This window comes from Peromyscus maniculatus, chromosome 4 (assembly GCF_049852395.1).
Source record: "Peromyscus maniculatus bairdii isolate BWxNUB_F1_BW_parent chromosome 4, HU_Pman_BW_mat_3.1, whole genome shotgun sequence".
NCBI lineage: Eukaryota > Metazoa > Chordata > Mammalia > Rodentia > Cricetidae > Peromyscus > Peromyscus maniculatus.
This window is the reverse complement of record NC_134855.1, coordinates 43,949,581-43,975,473: the sequence shown is the minus strand read 5'-3', so window position 1 is coordinate 43,975,473 and position 25,893 is coordinate 43,949,581. Positions and strand designations below refer to the sequence as shown.

General features: G+C 39.5%; 1 protein-coding gene across 6 annotated transcripts in view; it reads left to right on the top strand.

Moving 5' to 3' along the window:
• Positions 1-25,893, top strand: part of Ttc21b (tetratricopeptide repeat domain 21B) — a 79,754-nt gene that overhangs the window by 5,567 nt on the left and 48,294 nt on the right. For 5 of the 6 annotated variants that reach the window (XR_013050496.1, XM_076569583.1, XM_015996008.3 and 2 more), the window contains exons 2-12: positions 67-196; positions 290-400; positions 5,115-5,281; positions 7,164-7,286; positions 11,873-12,030; positions 14,850-14,934; positions 17,836-17,934; positions 19,464-19,656; positions 20,040-20,137; positions 20,464-20,664; positions 24,124-24,253. Coding sequence is in view for 5 of the 6 variants with exons in the window: in XM_076569583.1 (XP_076425698.1) it covers positions 67-196; positions 290-400; positions 5,115-5,281; positions 7,164-7,286; positions 11,873-12,030; positions 14,850-14,934; positions 17,836-17,934; positions 19,464-19,656; positions 20,040-20,137; positions 20,464-20,664; positions 24,124-24,253 (1,495 nt within the window). In the remaining variant the exon portion in view is untranslated. The remainder of the gene's footprint in view (positions 1-66; positions 197-289; positions 401-5,114; positions 5,282-7,163; positions 7,287-11,872; positions 12,031-14,849; positions 14,935-17,835; positions 17,935-19,463; positions 19,657-20,039; positions 20,138-20,463; positions 20,665-24,123; positions 24,254-25,893) is intronic. The other variant, XM_076569584.1, reaches the window with a different exon arrangement.

Genomic DNA, 25,893 nt, shown 5'->3' with positions numbered 1-25,893 from the left:
TAGATCTGCTTCTGAATGTCTTTCAGAATAACAGACTGTTAACCTTTAGCCATTATTTCCTTCTAGACACTCATTAATTACTATTGTCAAGAGAGATATTATCACCATGTGTTACTTGTGGCCAGTGAAGGAATGAAGAAGTATGGCAGTGATCCGGTCTTCAGGTTTTACCATGCCTATGGCACACTGATGGAAGGTACACACTAGTCATCAACTGTTTTCAAATTCTCTGAATCCTCTATTTGAACTAAGAATACTTTTCCCCCCACACCCTAATCTTGATTTCCAGGTAAAGCTCAAGAAGCCCTTCGGGAATTTGAGGCCATTAAAAATAAACAAGATGTGTCCCTGTGTTCTCTGATTGCCCTAATGTATGTCCATAAAATGAGCCCCAATCCAGGTATAGTATCTAAGTACAGTGTTTGAATGAATTGTCTACATTTGGTTCATTTTGACTTATGGCTATATTATGGAAGGAACATTGTTCTGTGTAATAGTTGGGATATATAGCTCTATTATGGAAGGAACTTTGTTGCACATAGTTTTTGGGATTTATTGCTGTATTATGGAAGGGATGTTATTCTTGGTAGTAGTTGGGATGTATGGCTATATTAAAAAAGTAACATTGTAATTTTCATTGGGTAGTAGTTGGGACATTTGGTTATTTTATGGAAGGAACATTGTTCTGCATAGTAGTTGGGACATACGGCTATATTATGGAAGGAAATTTGTTCATAAACTGGTCTTTAAAGTTGAGTTGCATTGTGCTGGTGAGTAGTGTAACCTATAACTGAGACAGAAGAAAATCCAAGCCATAGGTAACTTAAAAATATATGTGTATGTGTACATGTCCAGCAACAATAGCACTGCAAATATTTCAAGTCATTAAAGTGCATAACATAGAATGAGTTTTTAAGTATTAGAATCATTGTTTTTATTTTAAGAAGCCTATCATATACCTCTCATGCCAAGCACACATGCACAGATTACAAAAACAAAGTAAATAAAACATTGCTTGACAAGTAAACAGTTAGGTGCTTTCTGTTAGAAGTGTGCTAGATGTTTCAAAGATATGAAAGAGTTATAGTGAGTGATCAATACATATGTGCTTCAGGATTGGACTTCACAGTCAAGTAGTTTGAGCACTAGTCCTGACACTACCCCTGGTGATTTGGAATGATTACTTTTTTTTTAATAAATTTTATTAGTAAAATACTATAATATAGTTGTCTATCTTGGGAATGGTATACACTCCTCAGCTGTACTATATAACTGAGTGTGGCTTTTGAACACAAAAGGTGGCTAATCTGATTGTGTGGCTGTTAGTTTATCTTCGGCACAGTGGCTCTGCCTTAATCTACTGCTATTTCAGCCAGCAATTGTGACTCCAGAGTTACCTGCCTACTTCTCTAGGCACTGCCCAGCCAGCCCCTCAGGCCACAGCCTGGAGGAAATTCTGTCCCCTCCCGCACTGGCTGTGTCGCTGCTGCTAAAGGTAGCTTTAACTAAATCTCTGTCATTCTATTTATAAATAAGACTTAAAAATTCAAGGCTGGGGTGAAAACCTGCTAGCTCAGAGAGGCTAAAACGCTAACCTTCTCTCCTTGCTGGCATCTTCAAAAGCTCCATGCTTCCATTTTGCCAAACCAGAAAAACCTGCACCACTCCAAATCCATCCCTGCTACTTCGCCTGTCTCTCCTGTTGCCCTCTGATGCTCCATGATTACTTTCTGTCAACTCATTGGTAACTCGGCCTCCTGATCCATGGGTAATTGTATTTAATCAACACAAATGCAAACTCGGGCTCACAGTATGATAAAATATCCCCCAACATGTGGCAGAATTTTTTATTTAATTTTTATTTACTTAAATTAAAAAAAATATTATTACTTGTATGTGTGTCTCTCTGTCTGTTTTTGAGGCAAGGGGCATTGTGTGGGGGCTTACACATACCATGGCATGTTCAACTTTTCTCACCTCCACCTTTTAAGGCAGGGTTTCTCCTGTTTCTGCCACACTGGGAGCTCCAGGTTAGCTGACCCACAAGCTTCCAAGTGATTTTCCTCTGTCCATGTCTTGGTTAGTTTTCTATTGCTGTGACCAAACACCATGGCCAAAACCAACTTGGAGAGAAAAGGGTTTATTTCATCTTACAGATTGTAGTTCAGCACCCAGGGAAATCAGGGCACGAACTCAGGACAGATTGATGGAGAGGTCATGAAGGATGGAGAGGTCATGAAGGAGTGCTGTCGATTGACTTGTTCCTGGATTGGTCAGCCTGCTTTCTTTTGCCATCCATGAGCACCTGCCTTGGAGTGCCACCACCTGCCATGGGCTGGACCCTCCCACATCAGTCACTAATCAAGAAAATGTCCCACAGGCTTTCCCACAGAACAATCTGGTGGGGGAATTCTCGCAATTGTTTCTTTCTTCCCAAATGACTTTAGCTAGGATCAAGCTGACATAAAAACTAGCCAGCACAATTGGCCCCTTGTCAATCTGGCACAAATGCATCACTATTCATCTAGACACTTTCCTTTTCCATTTGTCCCGAAGATGACATGTTAATATGATCACAGTGCAAAAACATTCCAACTTTTGAAAGTTCCTTGGTCTTTAAAAATTTAAACACTTAAAAGTTGAATCTCTTTAACATACTCATTGTGTCTAAAATATTAAGTCTGTCAAATTCCAGTGCCTCTCCAGAATTCTAAAGTTACTTTAAAATAAATATCCAAGGTCTCATAACTGTGCATTCCTGTGAACTTAAAAAAAAAAAAAAAAGTTAATTACTTTCTTACTTCAAGAGGGAACAACCAAACTTCAGCAATGTATATAACTTGAGTGTCCAGTATCTGGGATTCCCTCAAGACTCATGATCTTCTGGGTCCCAAAGGGCTTTGCACTTCTCTGGCTCTGCCGTCATAACACTTACACCTGTCTAACAGGCTCAGCCCAGCTTCATCCACTCCCACTGCTGCCCTTGGTGGTCATCCCATGGCCCTGGTATCTCTGAAATGCTGGGGTCTTCACAACTAAGGTGCACCTTCACCAATAGCCTCTCCTGGGCTCTCTTCAGCGACTTTGACCTTGCCACATGGTGGCAAGCCTCAGCTTCTCTCCATGATCCCTTCATTCCTCCAAAGCCGTTACCACCTGGGAGACTGTTACACAATGCCAAGTTCAGCTGTCAGCACAAGGTACACCTGTGGCCTCCTCTGGACCACAGTTTTCTGTGTGCTGACTCCAGGGAAACACTCCCCAGAAGACCTTGCTTCAGTGATGCTGGTCTCTTCTTAATCACCACGAATTTCCCAGGTCCAGCTAAACCAGCATCGGTTGTCCAAAGCAAAGGTTTATCAGAACCACAGATTCTTCATTTAAATCATCAAACTGCCATGAGAGAGTCTTTGAAGGACTCTACCTTCCCTCTGACATTTCACAGATCAGGCCTCCATCATCTTCACTGTTCTCAGCATTATTTTCTAAGTTCTCACAGGACAGCCCACAGAGCTCTGAGCACTCTGCCTTCTCCAGCTCAAAGTTCCAAAGGCCTTGCATAGTACTTTCAAACACCATGGTCAGGTCTGTCACAGTAATACCTAAGGACCTGGTATCAATTTCTGTTATATTTTGGGTTTTTGTTGCTATGATAAAGCATCATTTTCAAATGCAACTTTGGGAGAAGAGTTTATTTCATCTTACAGTTTGTAGACCGTTATCTAGGGAAATCAGCAGGAACCTGGAGGTAGGAAAAGATGCAAAGGCCCTGCTGACTCCCCATGGGAGACTTTGATTTGGGGAATGTGGGGATGTGGGGTGGCTTGGGAGGGAGGGCTGGGGGTGGGAGGAGGGAGGAGATGGGATCTGTGGGTGATATGTAGAGTTAGTAGAAAATTTCTTAATAAACAAAAAGGAAAAAAAAAAAGATGCAGAGGCCTTGGTGGCTGGGAGTCTGAGGGTGAGGTGGGGGTGGGGTGCTCCTTACTGGCTTGCTGCCACTACATCCAGGACCACCAACCCAGGATTGGCACCAGACACAGTGAGCTTAGCCCTCCCATATCAACGATTAATCAACAAAATGGCCCACAGGCTAATCTTGTAGGGTCATTTTCTCAATTGAGATTCCCAAACGACTCTAGTTAGTGTCAAGTTGACATAATACTAACCAACACAATCTGCCTCCCATCTCGCTGTGGGAGTTCTGAGATTAAACATGTACCATCACATCTAGGCTTTTTACATGGGTTCTGGGGATCAAACTTGTGATACGAGGCTTAGGCTTATGCTGCAAGCACTTTGACACACTGGATCATCTTACCAGCCCAAATTTTAATACACTTTTTAAATTTTAAGCTGATACCTGATCCAGTTATTAGGAAATTTATGAATGCAGAGGCCATGGTGGCTGAGAGGGGTGCAGGGGTGGTGGGGGGAGTGGCAGGGGAGGTTTCTCCTCATGGCTTGCTCTGTCTGCATCCGGGACTGGCACCAGACACAGTTAGCTTGGCCCTCCCATATCAATGATTAATCAAGAAAATGGCCCACATTGATTATATGGATCTGCTTTTTCAACTCTAAGTTTAATGGCATGTACATATTCTTTCTGAAGAAAACTTAGCCTCAATTAAATGTACTGTAAGTATAAAATTAGCCCATTTCAAAGATTTAGTTTAAGAAAATGAGCAAACTCTCTAACTTTATATCTATTTTGTATTTCTAATTTGTATGTATTGGTTAAATACGGCATTATTAAGATTCATTTTGCTCATTGTTTGGGTTTTTTGTTTTTGTTTTTGATTTGAGACAGGGTTTCTCTGTGTGTAACCTTGGCAATCCTGGAATTCTCTTTGTAGACCACACTAGCCTCAAACTCACAGAGATCCACCTGTCTCTGCCTCCCAGGTGCTGTGCCCCATAGTTTGGCTTGCTCATTCTTCTTAAATGAAGCAGCAATACTAGCATTATTTTGATGGCATGTATAGTGTGTATTTATTTTTAATGATGCTGCCCTTGAGAGAATAACTAGATTCTATACCTGGTTAGTCATCTGACCTATCATGAAAACTCGATCTGGGATTTAATTTCGATTTAATATTATTTCCCCCTCACAGATAGAGAAGCTATCCTGGAATTAGATACCAAAATGAAGGAGCAACGTAAGGAAGCTGGACGCAAAGCCTTGTACCACGCAGGCCTGTTTTTATGGCACATTGGTCGCCATGATAAGGCGAGAGAATATATTGACAGAATGTCAAAAATGCCACATGATAGCAATGAGGTGACCACTTTTTCTTTTTAAAACAGTAATACTAAAGGAAGATTGTGATATTATGTAGTAGTATCCTTTGTTTACTCCTTTATTATAACCACTCTGTTATAAACAACTTTCAATAAACAACTTTCTTTTCATATTCTTAACTGCAGAATAGGACCTTTCAAAGGTTGCTTATTCCTTGTTTCATGAGCTTATTTGCTAGCTTTAACTTACAAATGTCCTTACTGTATATGAAATATTCATAAATAGTATGGCTGGACTGGGGTTTCTTGTTTCTGTACGAGTCACTTTGGAATAGATCTGCTTCCCTCTCTTTCCGTCCCTCTCGTTGCACATGTCTGCTATAAGACACCCGGATGTGTGCCATTAGTAATCCAAGCATAAAGAGCACAGGCTTCATTTTCTTGAGTAAATCAGCATAGAGCACATGCCTAGTCTACCTCCTGAGAAGCCTTTGAAATGATGAGAAGAGCTGTGATTAAAGTGTGCAGGAAGACAGTGGCCTATTTTGTACAAGCCATGACTTTGATAAACATTTTCCCTCAATCACTTCACATCTGTAAGGGTAAGTGATTGAAGGAAAATGTTTAGAAAGGAAATAGCATTTTAGCTACAACCAAGAAAACAAGTCCCCAAACCCCCACCCCCCCACCCCGCCGCCCCGCAACCAATTTCATCAGTAAACCTAGAAAAGGGGAGTAGTTACCCCAGGTTGGAAATGCTAGGTAGAGATGAAGACACATCATATCTGCTTACCTTTAGAGCCTTACATTTGAAGGAACATAGGGTACATAGTGAAAATGGTAAGAGAAAACCATAGAGATAGAAGGATCATGATTTGCTAGGTACAAGTATCTGTAGATAATTTGATAGACATTAAGAAATCCTTAAAGCCTTTGAATCATGAAAGTTATTACAGTGCAAATCAAGAAAATAGTTTATAGGCTGAACTGATTTAGGCAGAAACTAAAATTTGCAGAAAGTATATTCTGGCAGATGGTTTTGAGGGACTAGAGGAAGTACAAATAAAAAATGTTGAAAACCCACCAAGATTTGTCAGCTGATATACAAAATGGAAAAAGATAATGAGGCATAAGCTCAAGGGGTGCTTCAGTGTCCCCAAATCTAGTGAGCTCTGTTTCCATGAGGAAAAAGTGTTGAGTGGAGTCACCAACAGTAGAGGGCAGTGATATTTTTGTCTTCACACACGCTTTGTTTCAAGTGCTGCCTCACAGAAGAGCAGCTGAGCTTTAAAAGGAAGGAAGCTGAAGGCTTAGGGCTAGAACTGGAGTTTGGCAGTTACTCCCAGAAAGAGCCTTTGAAACCCATTCAGATGGTAAAATGTCTCCTTTGTTGAAGGGGTGCTGGCTGATAGTCTCATCATGTCTTCAGGAGGCAAGTATAACCTTTCTAAAATGCCTATAAGTTAGTCTAAAAAGCATAGAAAGGAGAACATACCCTATTTCTCATTTGATTTTAAAAAGAAATCATCTTCTTCACAATCATACAGATCTTCCAATCCACTGGAAATATCCATGATTTCAGTTCTCCATTTCCCAGGAGTTTTCTAATTAACTAAACTTTTGCAGAGCTTGTGAAGATGGTAGCTGTGCACTTATCTTGCTTGGTCTTTATATGTGTGAAGTAAGGTTCCTCACCTTAGCTCATTGGGGTTCTGTTCTTTACCTTAGCTCATTGGGGTTGTATGCAAAGAGAAGCAACACATTCTCACAGAATGAGCCACCTGGTAGCTATTATGATGTTATTATCATGGTGGTCATTTCCCATCAAAAGCTCAGAGAAGAATATTCGTTTCGGCAGTAAGACAATTGCTGACAAACTTCTTGATATTCATATTGACTTGAGTGGCAACTTTCTTTTCCAGGGACCAATTTTGAAAGCGTGGCTTGATATTACAAGAGGGAAAGAACCTTATGCTAAAAAAGCACTGAGGTATTTTGAGGAGGGATTACAAGATGGAAATGATATTTTTGCTCTGCTGGGTAAGGTGAGTTGGAATCAAAGTGAATTAATTAATCAAGTGTTTTAAAATTTAGAATACTTGAAATCTAATCAAACTAAGTAGGTCACAAAAGATACCTGTGATTCTGTCTTCAACTGTTAGAGGGACTTGCATCTATCTGGGGAACACACAATAGAGAATGACTTCTCTACCAAAAGGCCTAATTTCTGGATCAGTGTTATGTCTGTTGTGGTTGGTTCTTTAATTCATTCCTGCACAGTGTTTCCTTACATCTAATATGTGTGAGGCATCACCGGAGAAGAAGCGTGACATGGAAAAGGTAAACACCTCGTGTTGTGGGGCTTCCCTTCTACTAGAGAGATGAACAGTGAGTAAAATGGGTAAGTTAATGACCTAGGGTAGGACTAGATAGTAGGCAGGAAGTACAGTCAAAAATAAAGCGGGGATGGGAGATGGGCGCTGAGGCACAAATTTGCAGTGGGAACTGAGGTAGTCAGTACATTTGACTTTTGAACAAAGACTTGTAGAAATGAGGGCTACATAACACTTGTATGTTTGTTCTTTCATTCTGAAAGACACTGAAGGAAATTCCAACTGAAGCATGTCTGTGATCGTCTGAGATAGCTGCACTGTCAGTGTATGCTTTGAGTATTTAAGATTTTCACAGTCCTCATTCCAATGCCCTCCAGCCCTGATAGCATGGTGCAGAAAACATTAAAAATAAGGCATGGCAGATTCAGAAACCTTAAGGCACATTCAGGGCATAGTGAGAAACCTAGGCGGTTGGAGGAGAATGAGAGAGAAGTTAAAGGCTAGAGGGAAAAAGGGGGCATGGACCCAAGGTCAGGGTGATGAGGAGAGGTGACCTAACGGGTCTCGCTTTGGATTTGAATTTATATTTGGGAAGTAGCTAGTGCAAAGCCTGAACAGTTTTGCCCTTGATTTGCATTTTGAGGATAAACAGTTGACAAATCTTTTAAAAAAAAACCACTGCTGGGTTGGACTATTTAAATTACATCCTTTCGGGCTGAAGAGATGGCTCAGTGGTTAAGAGCACATACTGCTTTTCCAGAGGACCCAGGTTCAATTCCCAGCACCCACAACCTCACACAGATATATATGCAGGCAAAATACCAATGCACATGAAATAAGAATGATTTTTTTAAAGTTACTTCTTTTCATCTGTCTGCACTAACAACTTCTGACCACCTTTCAAACTTATCTATGGGCTGCAGTGAGATTGCTCAGGGTAAAAGGACTTGCTACAAAGTCCGAAAACCTGAGTGTGATCTCTAAAACCCACACGTAGGAAGGGAGGACCCAGCAGACCCTGAATGTCCTCTTCCCTCCATCTGTGTGTTCTTGCATACACACATAGGATAAAAAATAAAATTAAAATAAATTATTGGGACTGGTGAGATAGTAGATAAAAATGCTTTCCATGAAAATGTAAGGTTGTGAAGTTGATCCCCTAAAACACAAAAAAAAGTTTGGATGCATTGACTGAGATCTATAATCCCAGCACTCTCTGGCAAGATAAGGGAGGAGTGGGGTGGAGCCAGGAGAATCACTCAGAAGCTTGTAGGTAGCTCCCCTGGTGTACAAGGGTGGGGAGAGACAATATGAGAGACCATGCCTTAACCATACAGAAGGAGAGAATTGACTCTTAAATTTGTCCTCTAATCTGACTTCCACACATGTGCTGTGGTCCACACATACCTGCATTCAAACTCCACAGTAAATAAAATTAATTGTTTTCATTGCCATTTTAGGGGCTGGAAAGATGGCTTAGTGCTTAAGACCTCTTGCAGAGGCTCTGAGTTCTGTTCCCAGCACCCATGTCAGGAGACTCCCCGAGACTTCCACTCCAAGGCATCGAGTGCACTTTTCTGGCCTCCAGAGGCAGCACTGTTCATGTGTACACACTCACACTAAGACATTCACATATACACAGTTAAAAATACATCTTTAAAATACTATTATTTTAGCAGTGCTGGGGGCCTCTTATAATCCCAGGGCTAAACAGGTGCTCTACCACTGAGATACAGCCTTAAGTGTCCTTCAGGTGTTTTTAGTTGAGAATAAATAAGTCAATACATTTAAACTGGGCATGGTGATACACTCTGGTGATCTGAGCAGTTGCAAAGCAGAGGCTGAAGGATCAAAACCAGCATAGGTTATGTAGTGAGGCTGTCTAAATAATGGATGTTCAGAGGTCTTTATTATTTATGGTAAAGAAGAAAAAGAGGGAAGGACTAGTGTTTACCCCTTGTTAGTATCCCCATGGTCTCTTGGCCAGCTTCTGTGGATGAGTTTGTTCACGTTTTAATCAACCCACACAAGTATTCAGGGTGATTAGAGTCAGCATCTTTTTCATTGTGCTGTTACAGGAATTGGGTTGGCAAGTTTTTAAAGTTGTTGTTTTGTTTTTTTTAATGATCTTGCTGTTCACTATTCTTTAAAGGAAAGTGAGTTTGTTACCCTCCAGGGTTAGGCTAGTTGAGGCATTAATATGAAGGACTTTAAAGGGGTTTACCTTTACTGTGATGTGATACTCATGATTGGTTTAAATGATTTCTCCGAATTACTGTGGTCTAGTCTGTCTTGTGTTGTTTCAACAAAACCGCCTGAAACGTAATAGGCACATTGACTTGCATCTGTAATCCTGTAACCCAGAGGACTGTCATCAGTCCTTGAACTCAGAGTTCACGATCAGTCTAAGCTGCATAGAAAAACTGTTTTAGAACCCCTCAAAATGAAAGGAGACTAAAATGAAGAAGTCTGAGACTAGGTGCTTTAAAAGGAACAGAAACTCATTTCTACAATGCTAATGCAAGAAGTCTGAAATCACGGCATTAGCAAGTATGGTATCTGGTAAGAGCCCTGCACCCTACAGCATGGTCCTTTGAACAGTCTTTCCTAATGGAGAAGTTGTCCCCTACAAGGCAGAAGACCAGAAGAGTGGACTCATGGCCCCTGTTTCATGATGACCTCTGGTCAGGCCCCACCTCCCAGCACTGTTACTTGGGGAGTTAGGCTTCAATGTCGATTTTGGAAGAGACAAAAAAATTGAAACTGCAGAAGATCCATTGTAATTATATACGTACTTTTCAATTAATTCAGCAGAAGGGACTCATTAATATTCCAAATAGGAGTGGCTGAAGATGCTGCTTCATGTTCCTGTGGGAGGGGCTGGTCTGAGGAAGAGTACAGATGTTAACACATCAGCTCTTTGTGGCAGGGCTTTCTTATTTTCAGTATTAGCTATGTAGGTAGATTCCAAGAGAAAATGTATACTAAAAATCGATCCTAATCGTTTATTATTGTCAATTATTTGGAAATTTAAATATTTATTTTGATATAATAGATTTCTGGGTAACTATACTTTCCTATAACTATATGGAATTATATACATATAAATACATTGCACTTTTATATTAAATGTTGAGACAAAATGTTAATAATCTAGAAGAAAAAAATTAAAAGGGAAAAATAGCTTTATGAACGTACAATATTTATTTAGTGTGAGTTTGTGCTTGTGCATGCCTAGAACAACTTGCAGGAGTCAGTCCTCTCCTACCATGTGAGTTCTGGACATTGAACTCCCTGCTGTCACCAAGGGAGGTGGCAGATGCCTCACTCTGTGAGTCATCTTGCAGCCTCTCAGTGCATTTTCAGTACACTAATTACACTTAAAGGTTATTCTCCTCTGGGAGAAACAATGTGTCTACTACACAGACACTGTAAAGATGTTTCCAGGCAGCATAGTGACATTTGAGAATAACCTTCACTGTTAAACAAGCCAGCTGTCATAGAGGACGTGTTCTTTGTCACAGTGAATGGAAGTTGCACACCTCTGCAGTCCTTCCAAGTCCACCTAAACTTCTGATAAGTCAGTGACCTCTTCTTTAGTGACTCAATTATGGACATGTGGGTAATTTTTTCTTTTCTCTTATACACTAACCATTGGGCAGTAACCATCATGGGTGTACCCCTTTATGCTGTCTTTCAGTACTTCCTTAAGAGAATTCCTAGAATTGAAGTGTTGTTGGGACCTTATTTTGCTTATTTTCTACCCTGAAAGTAGCATTTTCAAATACAGGGTAAAATCTGTAAAATCTCTTTAGTTTTATATGCTATTTAAAAATCTCCTAATTCTATAAAGGTAATTTTCTCATTCTGAGTGGCAATATTCTTTATGTTTCTAAATGAACTTTTACTTGTTTGAATTTTGAGACAGGGCCTTATTCTGTACCACATCCCAGGCTAGCCTGTCCTCAGCATGTAGAAGATAGACTGACCTTACTTAAATGTTGGCCATCTTCCTGCCTCAGCTTCCTAAGGACTTCTGCATATTATTTTAATTTTATCCTGTTATCAGGTTAAGTAGTATATTAAGAGTCTATTTTAGAGCACAATTGCTGAGATAATGTGTGTTAATTTCTATGATATTTTAAGATGTGATTTTGATAAAAACTCAGAAAAAAAAATAGCAGTGGTATTCTGCCATAGCCCAGACTACTCTGGAACTTGCTCTGTAGCCCAGGCTGGCTTGAGAAGGTCTGATGTACAAGGCCATAGTTTCAATGTCAGTTTTCTCACCCCATTAGGTACTGTGCCTTGAAATGCGCCAGAATTACTCAGGAGCCCTGGAGACCGTGAGCCAGATAATTGTGAACTTTCCCAGCTTCCTCCCTGCCTTTGAGAAGAAAATGAAATTACAGCTGGCCTTACAGGATTGGGACCAGACAGTGGAGACAGCACAAAGGTTACGTGGAAGACGCTATCGCAGCCTCTTTGGATCTGGTTATACATGAGGGGGGAAAATCTGGTTTTGTTCTGACTATTACAAGACTTTCATAATCAGCATAAAATTTAACTTTTCAAGTAATATACAGTGATTTTATTCCAAGCAGCCTAGAGGTGAGGAAAAAAAAAACCAACACTTCAAATAGTGTTGCTTTTAAAGATGGAATTGGGGCTGGAGAGCTTACTCAGTGTTTAATGTGCTCCTGTCAAGTCTGATGAATCTGAAGTCTGGGTGGGTGTTTTGTACCACTGATAATCGTCATGTGTGGGAGGAATAGACAGGGAGTCCCCAGAGCAAAAGACACTGCCTCAAAATGGAAGGTGAAGAGTGCCCGGGGCCTCCACATGCATGTGCACATATGCATGCCCGTACAGATGCTAACACATACCTAGCATGGAGCACATACTTATGCAGAACCCCTGAATTTGTCTATTCACATCAATTGCTGAGTACCTATTTTAAGATGGACACTCCTTTAGTGAACAAGTCTCTCTGCCATTGGGACGCTAATAGTAAAGTGAGACGAATCATATGCTAAGCAGCATAATTATGTAGTAATTAAACATAGGTGCTAGGGAGGAAAAAATAGTCAAGTATGGTATGTTGGGGGTAGGAGTTGAAGGTGGTGGAAAACCTCACTGAAGAATGACATTTGAGCAAAAACCTGGAGAAGGTCATGGAAGCAAGCCACGCAGGTATCTGAGAGAAAGCCTTACCCAAGGAAGAGCTCTGTGCAGAGGTCCTGAGGCCATAGCACCTTCCAGCTGTCTGAGGGACAGAGTGGAGTTAAGGCAAAACCAGTGGGAAGGTAATGGGGAGGGAGTGGGTGCCGAGTAATGAAGGATCTTGCGGACCAGAGTTTGATATTTCTTCTGACATGCAAAGTTGTGAGTGTTTTGAATAAAGAAGTATCATTAGGCACCAAATGAAGCCTAAATCTAATCTTATCAATAAAAACCAGGATTCAGGTATAGGGATAAAAGCTGAAAGATCTGAGAAGCAGGAGAGCAGCCACAGCTGCTTTTTCTTGTTTCTCCAGTCCAAAAGGAGCAAGATCCTGTCTTGGCCCCACCTTATCACTTCCTGTTTCCTGTCTGTACTGACCTCCAGACCTCTATGGTTATCTAGTGGCTAGCTCTGCCCTCTGACTCCAAGCAAGCTTTATTTATCAGAACACAAAATACCGCATAGCATTTAATAGAATCATTGCTGATTTGAGAACTGTGTGGGGAAAGGTGTGAGGGCAAAAGCAGAGGGACCAGTTTCCCGCCACTACCATGATCTGAAAGAGAAATACCAGTGAGGGAATCAGGACAGTTATCCTTAAGGTGCTTTGAGAAGTAACTGGGATTTAGATATATTTTAGCTAAGAAAGCAATAGACTGGGGGAAGATGACCCAAGCTGTTTGGTCTGAACATTGTGAGTGAAAGTAAGTTATAGATGGCATGTTTAAAGTGCTCAGAGGGCCTGGCTGATGGGAAGGTGGCTTATACCTGAGACGTAGTCATCCCCATTTGGCAGCTGAACTAAGGTACGAACCTGTTAAGTGTTTTATCAAGCACTACATACAGGTTATTTAGGGAGGAAACCTTTAACCCAAGCTGAGCAGTATCATACCAGACAGCAATTGGTGTAAAATAAGCTACTGCACATCTCAAGGAGTAAAACAATCTACGTTGGTTTCTTGTTTGGGTATCAGTGATCTGCATCGGCTGATGTCGGGAGGGATTTCATTGCTGGGGCTCTGCATCAAGTTCCAGACCTCAGTAACCAGCCATAACAGCACAGATGAGACATTTCTCCTGGTGATAACAAAGGCCCAAGAGCAGAGACAAAATCCAGACTGCCCGTGCAGAGTAGGCTGGGCTGGCTGGCTCTCCTGCTGTCATCCCATTGGCCAGTGCAAAGACCCGAGTCTGTAGTCATAGTGCCATAGAGCACACTGACTTCTGCAGGGAGGAACTGTACAGTAGTGTAGCAGAAGACATATTCAGAAGGAGAAAAAGTGAGTCAGAAATTCATTGTTTAATACACGAATGCAAGGGCTTGTAGGTGAGCCCATCTGAACAGTTACATTATAATTCCTTTTAGTAAAGTTTCCTAAGAATTCTTATAGCATAGAACAGTTCTTACTATAATTATGCCTTTTGTTTTTTCTCATGATTAATAAATGTCTTCATAATATTTTCTAAGGTGTGTTTTATCACATAGGAATCTATTTTAAATTTATGGATAATGTACACACATATCTAAATATTCCACTCTTTCTGGCATTCTTAGAATCCCTTTAATAAAAACCTGCTTGAGTTAAATTCAACATCTTAAAATTTTTGCTTATTTATTTATTTTTACTTTATGTGTATGAAGGTTTTGCCTGCTTGTATGTGAACGTTCCACATGCATGTGCTTTCCACGGAGACCAGATGAAAGTGTCAGATCCCCTGGGGCTGCTGGGAACTTAGACCTGAACCCAAGTCCTCTGCAAGAGCAGCAAGTGCTCTTAACCACTGACTTGAACTCAACTTTCTATACACTGTTGTGTATAGTTAACTAATATTTTATGTAGCATTACTACAGTATTAGAATCAGGCACAACCCCTATTCATATTTTATAACATCAAAAATTAACTTCCAGATAACTTCTCAGCCTAAAAATAATCATTAAAACTACTTATTTGAGTAGTAGAAGAGTCAAGGCACTAAACATTTAATCCATAAAAAAAAAAAAAAAAAAAACTCCAGTTATTTTAATATTAACTGACCTGTTTTCCTGCAGGTTGCTGCTTCAGGACAGTCACAATGTGGAGGCTCTGAGAATGCTGGCTCTCTATTATCTATGTAGGGAGGGGGACACAGAGAAGGTAAATTGTAGTGTGTGATTGAAGTCGCCTGTCACGATGAATTTCATCACACACCCTGATAAATGCGTGTGTGCGTATTCATTGGAAGCTTGAAGTTCTATCTCAAAATATTTGTCTTATAATTTTTAATTAGTTGCCAGAAACACAGCATTACAAAGACTTTACCATCTTGTACCAACTAGTAAAGCACACATGTAGGGAAATTTCTCTCAAAAATGATTTTAGGTTGATAATAGAGTATATGTATTTTTATGTAAAATTCTGGTACATTGCATTGTCTGTGATCCAGATATGAATATACATATACAAAGTAGATTTCATAATATGTTTGCAGCTTAGTTGAGTTTGCATGAGTTAGATGAGTGCAGAATGAAATCATTAAGATAAGGTATGAATGTACTGGTGAAATTATTATGGCCACTCCACGTAGTTAAAAGGAAGATTTAGAAGATATTTTTTTTCTGTAAGCCTTCATTGTTATCTTTTAAAGCAGATTCTAGAAAGAGATTTTTTTGGTAAGCCTTCATTGCTATCTTTTAAAGCAGATTCCAGAAAGAGAATCTTTTTGTAAGCCTTCATTGTTATCTTTGAAAGCAGATTCCAGAAGGAGATTCTTTTTTTTTAAGCCTTCATTGTTATCTTTTAAAACCTGTATCAGTCCCAGTAACGACTCATCTTTGTTTTTATTATTAAACCAGTGTTTGAACAGTGTGAAATATTACGATGAATGCCAAAATGGTAAAGGCCAAATATGCCTCAGGAAGGTCGTATAATTCTAGGAGAATGTCATTCATCATACAGGCAAAAAGGTTTTTAAATTCTTGTGAGGTAATGTTGTCAGCCATATTACAAGAATTACTCAAAATTTGTTAGTCAATTTTAAAATATAAAATTATCAAGTACTTTTACTTGAAATAAGACACTGCTTTACCTTTCTGTGGTTCAGGGGGTGTAGTAAGACTTTTTAGCCAGAAGGTGGCGTTGGTACAGCTCCAAAGCAGGGCCTGCTGGCGACCAGATGGTGGGGAGCCAGAGGGGGGCGGGCTCAGCTAGAAAACTGAGACTGGACTAGCTGCTCCCTTTTTCGGGAATGGAACCCTGTAGGCGTTCCCTGGTTATATGGAACTTTGCAGGCAGATTTAGGTACCCGCCAGCCAGGGAGGAGGCTGAGGGTGGGAGCCACCCAGGCCTTTGGAATTTGCCCTACATTGGGCGCCAGATATTGGTGAAATTATTATGGCCACTCCACATAGTTAAAAGGAAGATTTATTTAGTGGGTAATTTACAAAAAAGGGAAAGGTAGGTCGTGGGTTCTGGGGAAGGTGTATCGAAGTCCAGCGGTGTTCTCTGGAGCTCTGCTCGGTCAACCTCCACCGTCTAGGGCCCAGGAACAGAGAGAGCGCGCTGGCCCATCCAGATCTCCGGTCTCTAGGAGCCTCCCTTGGCCCCGCCTTGTAGGCATGACAGTTGCCGAAGCCTCAATGGGGGTTGGAATTTCCAGATCAAAGCTGGAATGGCTACCCACTACATGAATGTTTTGATGGTATTGCACACATTCACTAGATGCTAGTAAAGGAGTGCAAAAATCCAGTCTGCAGCAATCATGTTACAAGAGGTCTGTGTGTTTAACGTGGCTGATGTGAATACTTAACAAACACTTTAATAGACACTAGAAGAATCTTAATGGGTCAAATCTTCTGTCAACTTTTCATTTATTACTTGGAACCAGGGCTATAGCTCAGGAGGAGAGATGTTTGCCTAGCATGTGCAAGGCTGGTTCTCGGCACCAAAAGAAACAACACCAGAAATTATTTATCCTAACCACTTTCATGTTTTTCTATTGTAGAAACCATTTCAAATATAAACTAGGCTATCTGTGTAGTTCAAAGGTTCATGTAACATTTTTGTAACTATATTATCATTCAAACAGCTTTGTGGTATGGCTTCATTATTAGATAGAGCTCAGTAGAGAGAGCTCAGTTTGTACATTTGTTGAATAACCTGTCTTTACCAATCCAGAGGCTCCTACTCAATGATGGGTATTTGCAAGAAATATTTAGGTGTATTTACTGGAGCTTTAAAAAAACTGGAGCTTCAAATAGATTTTAAGTCATTCTACAATATATGAGATTCCATTAGGGGATCTGGGGAAGTACTCAGTTTATAGAGTCCTTTCTACACAAACATGAGGATTTGATTTTGGATCTCCAGCACCCATAAAATATCAGCATGCTTGTATTGCTAGCACTGGAGAGAAGATCACTGGAGGACATCTGCAGCTCATTTAGCATTTGGTCTTGCAGAATTGATAAGCTCCAGATTCAGTGAGAGATCCTGTCTCAAAAGTAAGAGAACAATAGATAGCCAACCTCTGGCCTCTATACACACACATGTTCATAAAAATTCATGCACACACAAACTTTTTCTCATGCATACACCACAACACACACACACACACACACACACACACACACACACACACACACACACACACAAGCACACACAAAAGGAGAAATTTGTAAAAACCCAAGGTCTCTTAAATATCAGTAATAAAGGGCTAGAGAGATGGCTCAGTGGTAACTGATGCTCTTGTATTGTTGTGCTCAGTGGTACTTGCTGCTCTTGCAGAAGACTGGATTCAGTTCCCAGCATCCCCTGGTAGCTCACAACTACCTGTTACTCCAGTTCCAGGGGATCTAACACCCTCTTCTAGCTTCCACAGGCATTAGGCACTTACATGGTGTGTATACATACATGCAGACTCACATATACACGTAAAATAAAAGTAAACCATTAAAATATATCAGTAAAAAAAATCAGTATATAAGAGTATTTATTTATGTATTAGATTCTTTTTTTTCTTTGTTTATTTTAAGATTATTATTGTTTGTTTTGTTTTAGGCTGCTGCCAAGCTGGAAAATTTAGGAAACGCATTGGATATTGTGGAACCACAGAATGCTCAACTTTTTTATAAGATTACAATGGCCTTCAGCAGAACTGTAAGACTGCCTGCATGCCAGACCTCTGTCTTTAAGAGTTTGCAGTCAGTCAGTGATGAAGCAGAGGAACATATGGCCTAGGGTGAAATCAGTATGATCTAAGTGTATTATCCTGACTCAGGAGACTGTAACTACTACTTTCAAGACTTCAGGAGACTCTTGGAGACAGAGAGTGCCTTCCAGACAGAGGAAACCAAGCAGTGTTTGGGATTGGGGTGCTCTGTGCTGTTGCCCATTTTTAAAGGTTTCCTAGTGACTTTACCCAGCAGGTTTGCATGGACAAAATTATTAGACTATGGGCCTGAGTGCAGGTGTCTGAGATGGTCTGCACTTAGCTGTGCTGGGTGTGTGGGGGGGTGTCTTTTGCTCCACCCCTTGGCATTTCTATAAATACCCTAGGGCAGGGACACTCATGGTCCAATGGATTAGGATTCAGGCCTTCTAGAGGCTATCTTGTATTTTCTATCTGTCTCTTTCCCCTCTATCCTTCTAATTAATATTTCCTCAGGAGCACTCTAGAGAAATGTGGGGGTGTGGGGGTGGTGGGTAGCCCTTCCACACTCTGCTTTTGTTTTCTATTATAAAACCTTTGGGGGAAATCTATTAAAGTGAATTATAGAGTTTTTCAGTGGAGGAAAAGGCCAGTGTCTTGGTTTTGTTGTTGTTGTAGTAAAGGCATGTTTCTATTAGGAGCATTCTGTAAAGGCGAGGTGATAGGCATGGAAATAGAGCAGAATTGCAAAGCCACTGAAAGGAATTAGAGCTTTGAACAGTTCAGTGAAGTAGCAAAAATATATGGGAGAATTACCAAACTAACTTGAAAGGAAAAGTTAAGGATATTAATTGCTAAACTGTAGAAACTATCATATTTTAAAACATATAGGATATATGAAACTTAAAGAAAAAAATCTGAAAGTATGAATAAGATATGTTCCTTTTTTATTTGTGTTAATACCATACACATTTCCATTGTTTTTTAGAATGCTTATAGAATTAAGTTTATTGGAACATCCAGAGAAGTTTTTTTATTCTCGAAAGTTGGTATGTTCAATAGTTACTTAATAGCATTGACATAAAAATATTTTAGTGAAGTTTTTTTCTAAAAAGATGTAAGCCATGCCCTTTTAAAATATTTTCCCTGTTGCTAAAGGTTGTCTTCAAGGGGAAAGGTTATTTGTTTTTTACTTAATTGTGCACATAGATTTAAAAACCTTAAAATAAAGACTTTCCTAACTAATTTGTGAAAGAATCATGAAAATCATTGTTTTCATACAGCAAGATCATATAAGAAGGTGATGTTGTCAAACAGTATTTATTAAAATATACACCTTGTGACAGGCCATGCACTCTTGTTGATAGAGTATCCAGATGGTAGGAAGGCCTTTTCCTTCTTAGATACTCTTTATTCTCTTTCCTTCATCCTGTGCACTTCAAGCTATAAATGAGTATAGAGAAAAATAGGTCTTCTATTTGGAGTACAGCTGGACTTCTTGTCTACATTTGTTTTTTCCTTGTTCTTTTCTTTTCAGTGTGGACGTAATCAACTCATTCTTCAAAAAGTTCAAAATTTCCTAGAGAAAGCATTTAGTTTAACCCCCCAGCAAGCAGAAATTGCTACAGAGCTCGGCTACCAAATGATTCTCCAGGGCAAAGTTAAGGAGGCCTGGAAGTGGTACAGGACGGCCATGACACTGAATGAGAGCAACATCTCTGCAGTCACTGGTATGCGGTGATGCAGTGATGACTTCCTCCAGGGGAAACCTGCTTTGAGAACCAGCCCACTGAAGCAGATATATATATACTCTTTTAATTAAACTGTTTCTGCTATATATGTGAGGAAAAGTCATGTATCTTTAAAAATAACAATTGACTTCGCAAATGCTATCTTGAAAGAATGATTTTATTTGGTTGCTTCTATCAATTTATGAATTGTTCAGTGAAAGATTTTACATAGTCCCTGGCTACTGACTTTCTTCCCACCTCCACCCCTGCTGTGTTCTTATTTTAGTTTTTTCAGTCTAAAACGGGATTGTTGTGAAGGAAGAAAATGTTTTCTTAACCTAGTTTAGTTGGTTGGAATAAACCTTGATTATTTTTTATTTCAGGACTCATCCGATGTCAGTTAATAGAAGGGCAATTGCAAGATGCAGACCAGCAACTAGAGTTCTTCAGTGAATTCCAGCAGTCAATGGGCAAATCTGCGGTATGACATTTTATCAGATGGCAGACCACAGCTGCTATTATAAACATGAAACTAAATGACGGTTCATCCTTAGCTCTGAATGGTGAATGAGCTCTACCTTTAATGTGTAATTGCATTTGTTAGTTTACCTCTGTGCAAGTCGTCTTTAAATGTTTTTCTCAATGAGCCTAAAATTCCATTCAGCTAATACTTAGGTTTGAATGATTTCCTATGAAAGGTTTGAGTAATTTCTTATAGATAATACTTTATATGCATTTGAAATCTAAACAGAAATAAACAGCTTTATAGCCAAATGGACTAACCTATGAAATCTATTTATTTTTCAGGAATTAATGTATTTGCATGCAGTTCTTGCTACAAAAAAAAATAGTCGACAGGAAGAAGTTATAAATCTGTTAAATGATGCTGTGAATACTCACTTTTCACACTTAGAAGATTTACCTCTTGGAATACAGTATTTTGAAAAGCTCAATCCTGACTTCTTACTAGAAGTTGTTACTGAATATCTGAATTTTTGTCCAATTCAGGTAAGCAGTTCTGCTCCTTATCTCCTACACTGAGATGCTAATAAGTTTCTTTTAACGTGTTTGACTGTATGTATACCTGTAATTAGCATTCTTAATTCTTTTTATTGAAATTATTTTAAATCCATCTTTATAGCAATATTACTACCAAATCATGAAAATACTGATTTGTAAAAACTTATTTTAAAAATTTTTTAAATCCTAAAACTCTCAGGTTACAAGTATTAAAGGTGCCTAATTCTCATGCATGTTACATATTTGGATCTGATTGATAACATCAAGTGCCATCTCACCTTGGGCAAACTCAGAACTGGAGTTTTTTTTAATAAAACCAATTAAACCATTTCCTGTATGAAATCAAACTCTGCTATATGCTAAAAGTGGAAGATTTTCTATTCTTCCTGTTCCTTGGAGTGGCACAGAGAGCATCTATTTATTTAGTCCAAAGAATAATCAATTCTCCTTCATAAAGGAGATGTTCAAATTTGGATTAGATCCTTCTTGTGTGGGATGCCCCTGTTCTGGTTCCATATGACTGCATGTGAGTCCATTACCTTTTTATATTGTATATACCTACCGTGTTAACAGTTTACAAATACCATAATCCATTACTCATACCTTTGAGTTCGAGAGTAGGACTCCTCACTTCTTTCTTGACATTCTGTATTCTCAGGTTCACACTCCAGTTATCATATTCCTTTTAGCTCTTGCCATCTATTTTATATGGAGCCTTATTGTCAGCCACCATCTGCTTGATTTAGCTTGGAAATAATGATGGTCTTTTGTAAGCATTAGCATTTTTGAGTAGTAGCACTAGAACCTTGTGTAGCCTACCCAGGAATCCTTTCAAAGTGACATGTATTCATTAGGCAGTGCCCCTTGGTATTGGCACTAAGCACACATAACCTAATTTCCTTGTGCACAGCTCATATTTCAGCACAGATTTTCCAGATAGGTCTATCCAATACACATTCCTAAAACCAGAGGTATTAGCTTCTCCCTGATTTATAGCCTTACGTGGTATATGAACAATGAAAATGAGAAAAATGGCCTTTCCTTGGGGAGCTCTGCAGATTGTTTATCATGTCATTTTCCAGGCCTTTATAATGTCTTAAAACTATCCTCTCGCAGAATCATACTTGACGATTAACTCAGGCTGGTTGAGGTCAGTCTCCCATGTCAGCATCCATCCAAGTTGCTTAGAAAGTTGAATGCCTATTTAATATTCACTCTAGGCTTCTTTCTGCAGAGGTTTTATAGCACATCCAGCACAGTGCATGGAGCTGAGGGAATGTCCTTGTGGAAAAATAACTCTTGCCCCAAAGGATATATTTTAAAGGGTGAAGCATATACCATAAGAAGACTGGATAGTATAGTGGAGAACGCTTTAAGGAAACAATGGAACAGGGTAGAGGTGATGAAAATTTATGTGAAAGGGTCAGAGTAGGCCTTATGAAAAGAGGAACTGAAGATGACCTGTGGAGACAGTTTGTTTCAGCAAAGGGAACAGTTGATGAAGACACCCACAGAGACAAAAGGGGATGAGTATAACTGGTCTGTAGGTAGGAGGGGAGAATATCACAGATGAGAACATCACAGGGGAGGCAAGGACCAGCAGGGCTTCCGTCCTTGGGTACTCCAAAGGATTTCTTTGATAACTATGCTAAGAATTAACCAAACCATAGGTAGATCACAAAATAATAGCTTCCTTGGTAGCTAGATCTCTAATCCAAAACTATACATCCTGTTTTTCCCATAATGCAATTTTTATCCGCATGTTATAACTTGGTCAGTTTTCATGGGGACATTCCAGAAAGGCAGCACTGGCCTCAGATCTATTCCTTATTCACAAGCCTCTTTCCCATACAGTTTTCTTTTCATTTTTAACCTAACAAGTATAATCTCAGTGATTGTCTCTAGACTTCTATTTTTAATACTTGATTGTATAGGGAAACCCTAGAAAAATGATGGCTGTTCTATTTGGGTGAAGTGGCCCACACCTATAATTCTAGCTCTGAAATAGCAGAGATGAGAGGATTGAGAGTTTGAGGCCAGCCTGGGCTGCATAGTGAGGTCCAGTCTCAAAATATAACAAACAACATAAAATAGAAGAAAAAAATTGGAGTTGTTCTCAAGATTTATGAGCAGGTGGCAAGGTGACTATTTTTTTTTTTCAAGACAGGATTTCTTTTTGTAGTGCTGGCTCTTCTGAAACTTGCTCTGTAGACCAGGCTGGCCTCAAACTCACAGAGATCTACCTGCCTCTGCCTCCTAAGTGTTGGGATTAAAGGCATGCACCACCACCTCCTGGTGGCAAGGTGACTATTAGATACTTAGTATCATTTTTCCTTTAACTATTTTTCTGGTGAGAAAAAATTTGTATTAGTGAAATGTATTGTTGCTATAACAAAATACCTAATAAAGGCAACTTAGCAAAAGAAGGACAAAGGGAGGGAAAGAAGGAAGGAGAAAAGAAGGTAGTAGGGAGGGGAGAGAAGAAGGAAGGAAAGGAGGCTGGGGACGTGGGTTTACTTTGGCTCATGGTTTGTGGGTACAGTCCAGCATGATGGAGAAGATATGGCGACAGGAATGGGAAGTGGCTCTTTCCATCCCATCCAGTCAGATGCAGAGAGAGATGAAGGCTGCTGCTCAGCTCCTTTGCCTTTGTGTTTAGCCCAGGACTCCAGTTCATAGAATGGACTCACCCACATTTAGAGCAGAACAGTCCATATTAACCATCACAATAGTTTTAAAGAATTGACTTTGTTTCATTTCAAAGAAGTATAACATTCTGAACTTGAAGATACATAAAGACTCCTAGTCCCAGAAAAGAAGCAACACAAGGTGGAAAAGTGCCATACAATGTATACTGTGGAGATGTGAAGAGGTTAGGTAATAGTCTTACTAAGCATCTTATTGAGAACATGGTCTGTGCCTCAGCATAGGGCAAGAAATGTGGCACATTATTGTTAGTTATGTAGCCCATATTCAGAGGGATCTTCTGTAAATGAACGCAGTCATTGACCTGAAGGATACAGCAGACTGTACATACATCCGGTGAAGAGGATGGAGAAGACCATCCTTCAGGTCAAGAAAGCAGCATCAATGAAGCAATGCAGAGTGTTTAACTGAGAAATACATCTCAGTTGTCTTTTCTTTCAACATGTTTCTTTGATAAATTTTGAATGATAACTGCTTTCATATGTTATCAAAATATTAATTACAAAGCAATTTCTAATTTCTAACAGTACAAAACCCATTATTTGTATAGTCTATTCATAGATGAACTAGAAAGATAATTTAGTATTTGTCCAATTACACAGCAAAGGTAGTGTGAAGAAAATAAGAGAAATTTTATAAAAAAAATACCAGTTTCTTCTAGACACACTCAAATTACTGTATGTTTAGTCCTGGCTAAATACTGTTATGAACTTAGGAAAGTGCTCTGATTTCTTTGTTTAGCCTGCAGGTCCCGGGCAGCCTCTTTCTCCAGTTCTCAGACGTTGTTCTTCAGTCCTAGAGACGATTATCAGAAGTGTCCCAGGTCTTCCGCAAGCTGTCTTCTTAATGGCCAAAGTGAAGTATTTGTCAGGTGATCTATACTTTAGCACTTAAAGTAACTGAGGAGTTTGATTGCAGTGTTGGCAATGACAGATGTAAACAGGTCCTGTACTCCACCCCAGGGAAGACAGTCATGTACAGTGCATATTGTGTCTGTGGATGCATGTGTTTTATCTGTACCTGAAACAAAAATGTAAAACCCGCTATCTTAGATAATTTCATCCCCATGATCATGAAAGTGACCCCAATTTATTATTATTAATCTTTCTTCTTCTTAAACAGTTTTCATTTGCAAACCTAATAACAAGTAAGAGAAGCTGACCTAACATTTAAAATGTATTGGGGGAGTAAATAGAAACATGTAGGATGTATATGCTTTAGTGGACCAAGGGCATATTGAAAACTCATTGAACAGAGACTTATGTATGAAGCTTCAGTTTCTTAGAATGGCTGGCAGTCGCAGCTGTTAAGAGCTAGCCCATGTCTAAGGACCCAGGAGAAAGAGTAGTAGTTCATCATCAGCACTATATACTACACACGGCCTTACTTAACCACTCACCTCTATTGTCATTACAGGATATTGGGGCTTGGGGACTACAAGTTGATGTAACCACTCCATTTTGAGTCTGGCATCACTGACACACTTAAATTTATTATGCTTAGCATTCTCATCCCCTTTTGCCTTCATAGTTCTAGGTATTAGGCATTAGAATAATAAAGATCCCAGATTTACTGGTTTTGCTGATGGTTGGTTGGACAACATATTTACTAAGTTATTGTGCTATCTCTGTCAATAATTTGTCCACTAATTCTCTATCTCTGAGGGGACAATGGGTACTGTGGGAGGTGCTGTAGGCTGAGTTCTTGTGAACTAGTAAACTGAACTCATCCCTATTGTTTCTATAGATAGCAGATAAAGGTGAGGTATATTTAAACAAAATAATTTAGGACTTTTCACCCCCTAATTCTTGAAAGGTAGGGTGGCAAGTATGCCCTGTTATATCTACTTAAAGCTAGTTTTTGGGAATGCCCATGTGAGTCTGGATGGACTGCATCCCAAGGAAGTTGTAGCACCTGGAGTCAATGCTGATGATGCCAGGTAGAGCCTCATCTCCATCTTCCAGCTAAGGATCAGCTTTACCATTGGTATTACATTAATCTTAACCAATGTTTTAAGATTAATTAAGTGGATTTTTAAGACTTCCAGATACATAGCATATGTTTTCTAAAATATTTGATATTTCAGTTTGTGTTTAAAGGAATTTTAATCTTTATCTCATGCTTTAGAATTTCAGAAGTGTATCCTTGGCCCTTTTCCTATTTTACATACTGCTGTGGGATACAGAAATACGAAGTAGGAATTCAGCTGACTATGACAAAGCTGTACCTGGGAGAAGCCAAGGACTTTCCAGAGGATAAAGCCAAGACTTAAGGCATCTTGGTGACATTGGCTTTTGAATATTAGCTGTTTCCTGCTATGAATTTCATGTGTGCTATTATAGCTTTTTCATTTGATTCTAAGAACTTCTAACTGTGATTGATCATTCATTGGGCACAGTTTTTCCCTATACAATTAAAGTATTTGGATAACTTCCCCCAACTATGTTGACAACAGTCACACAGGCAAGATTTTTTTCCAGGCCTTTGTCTCCCCTTTTTAGCATTAAAATC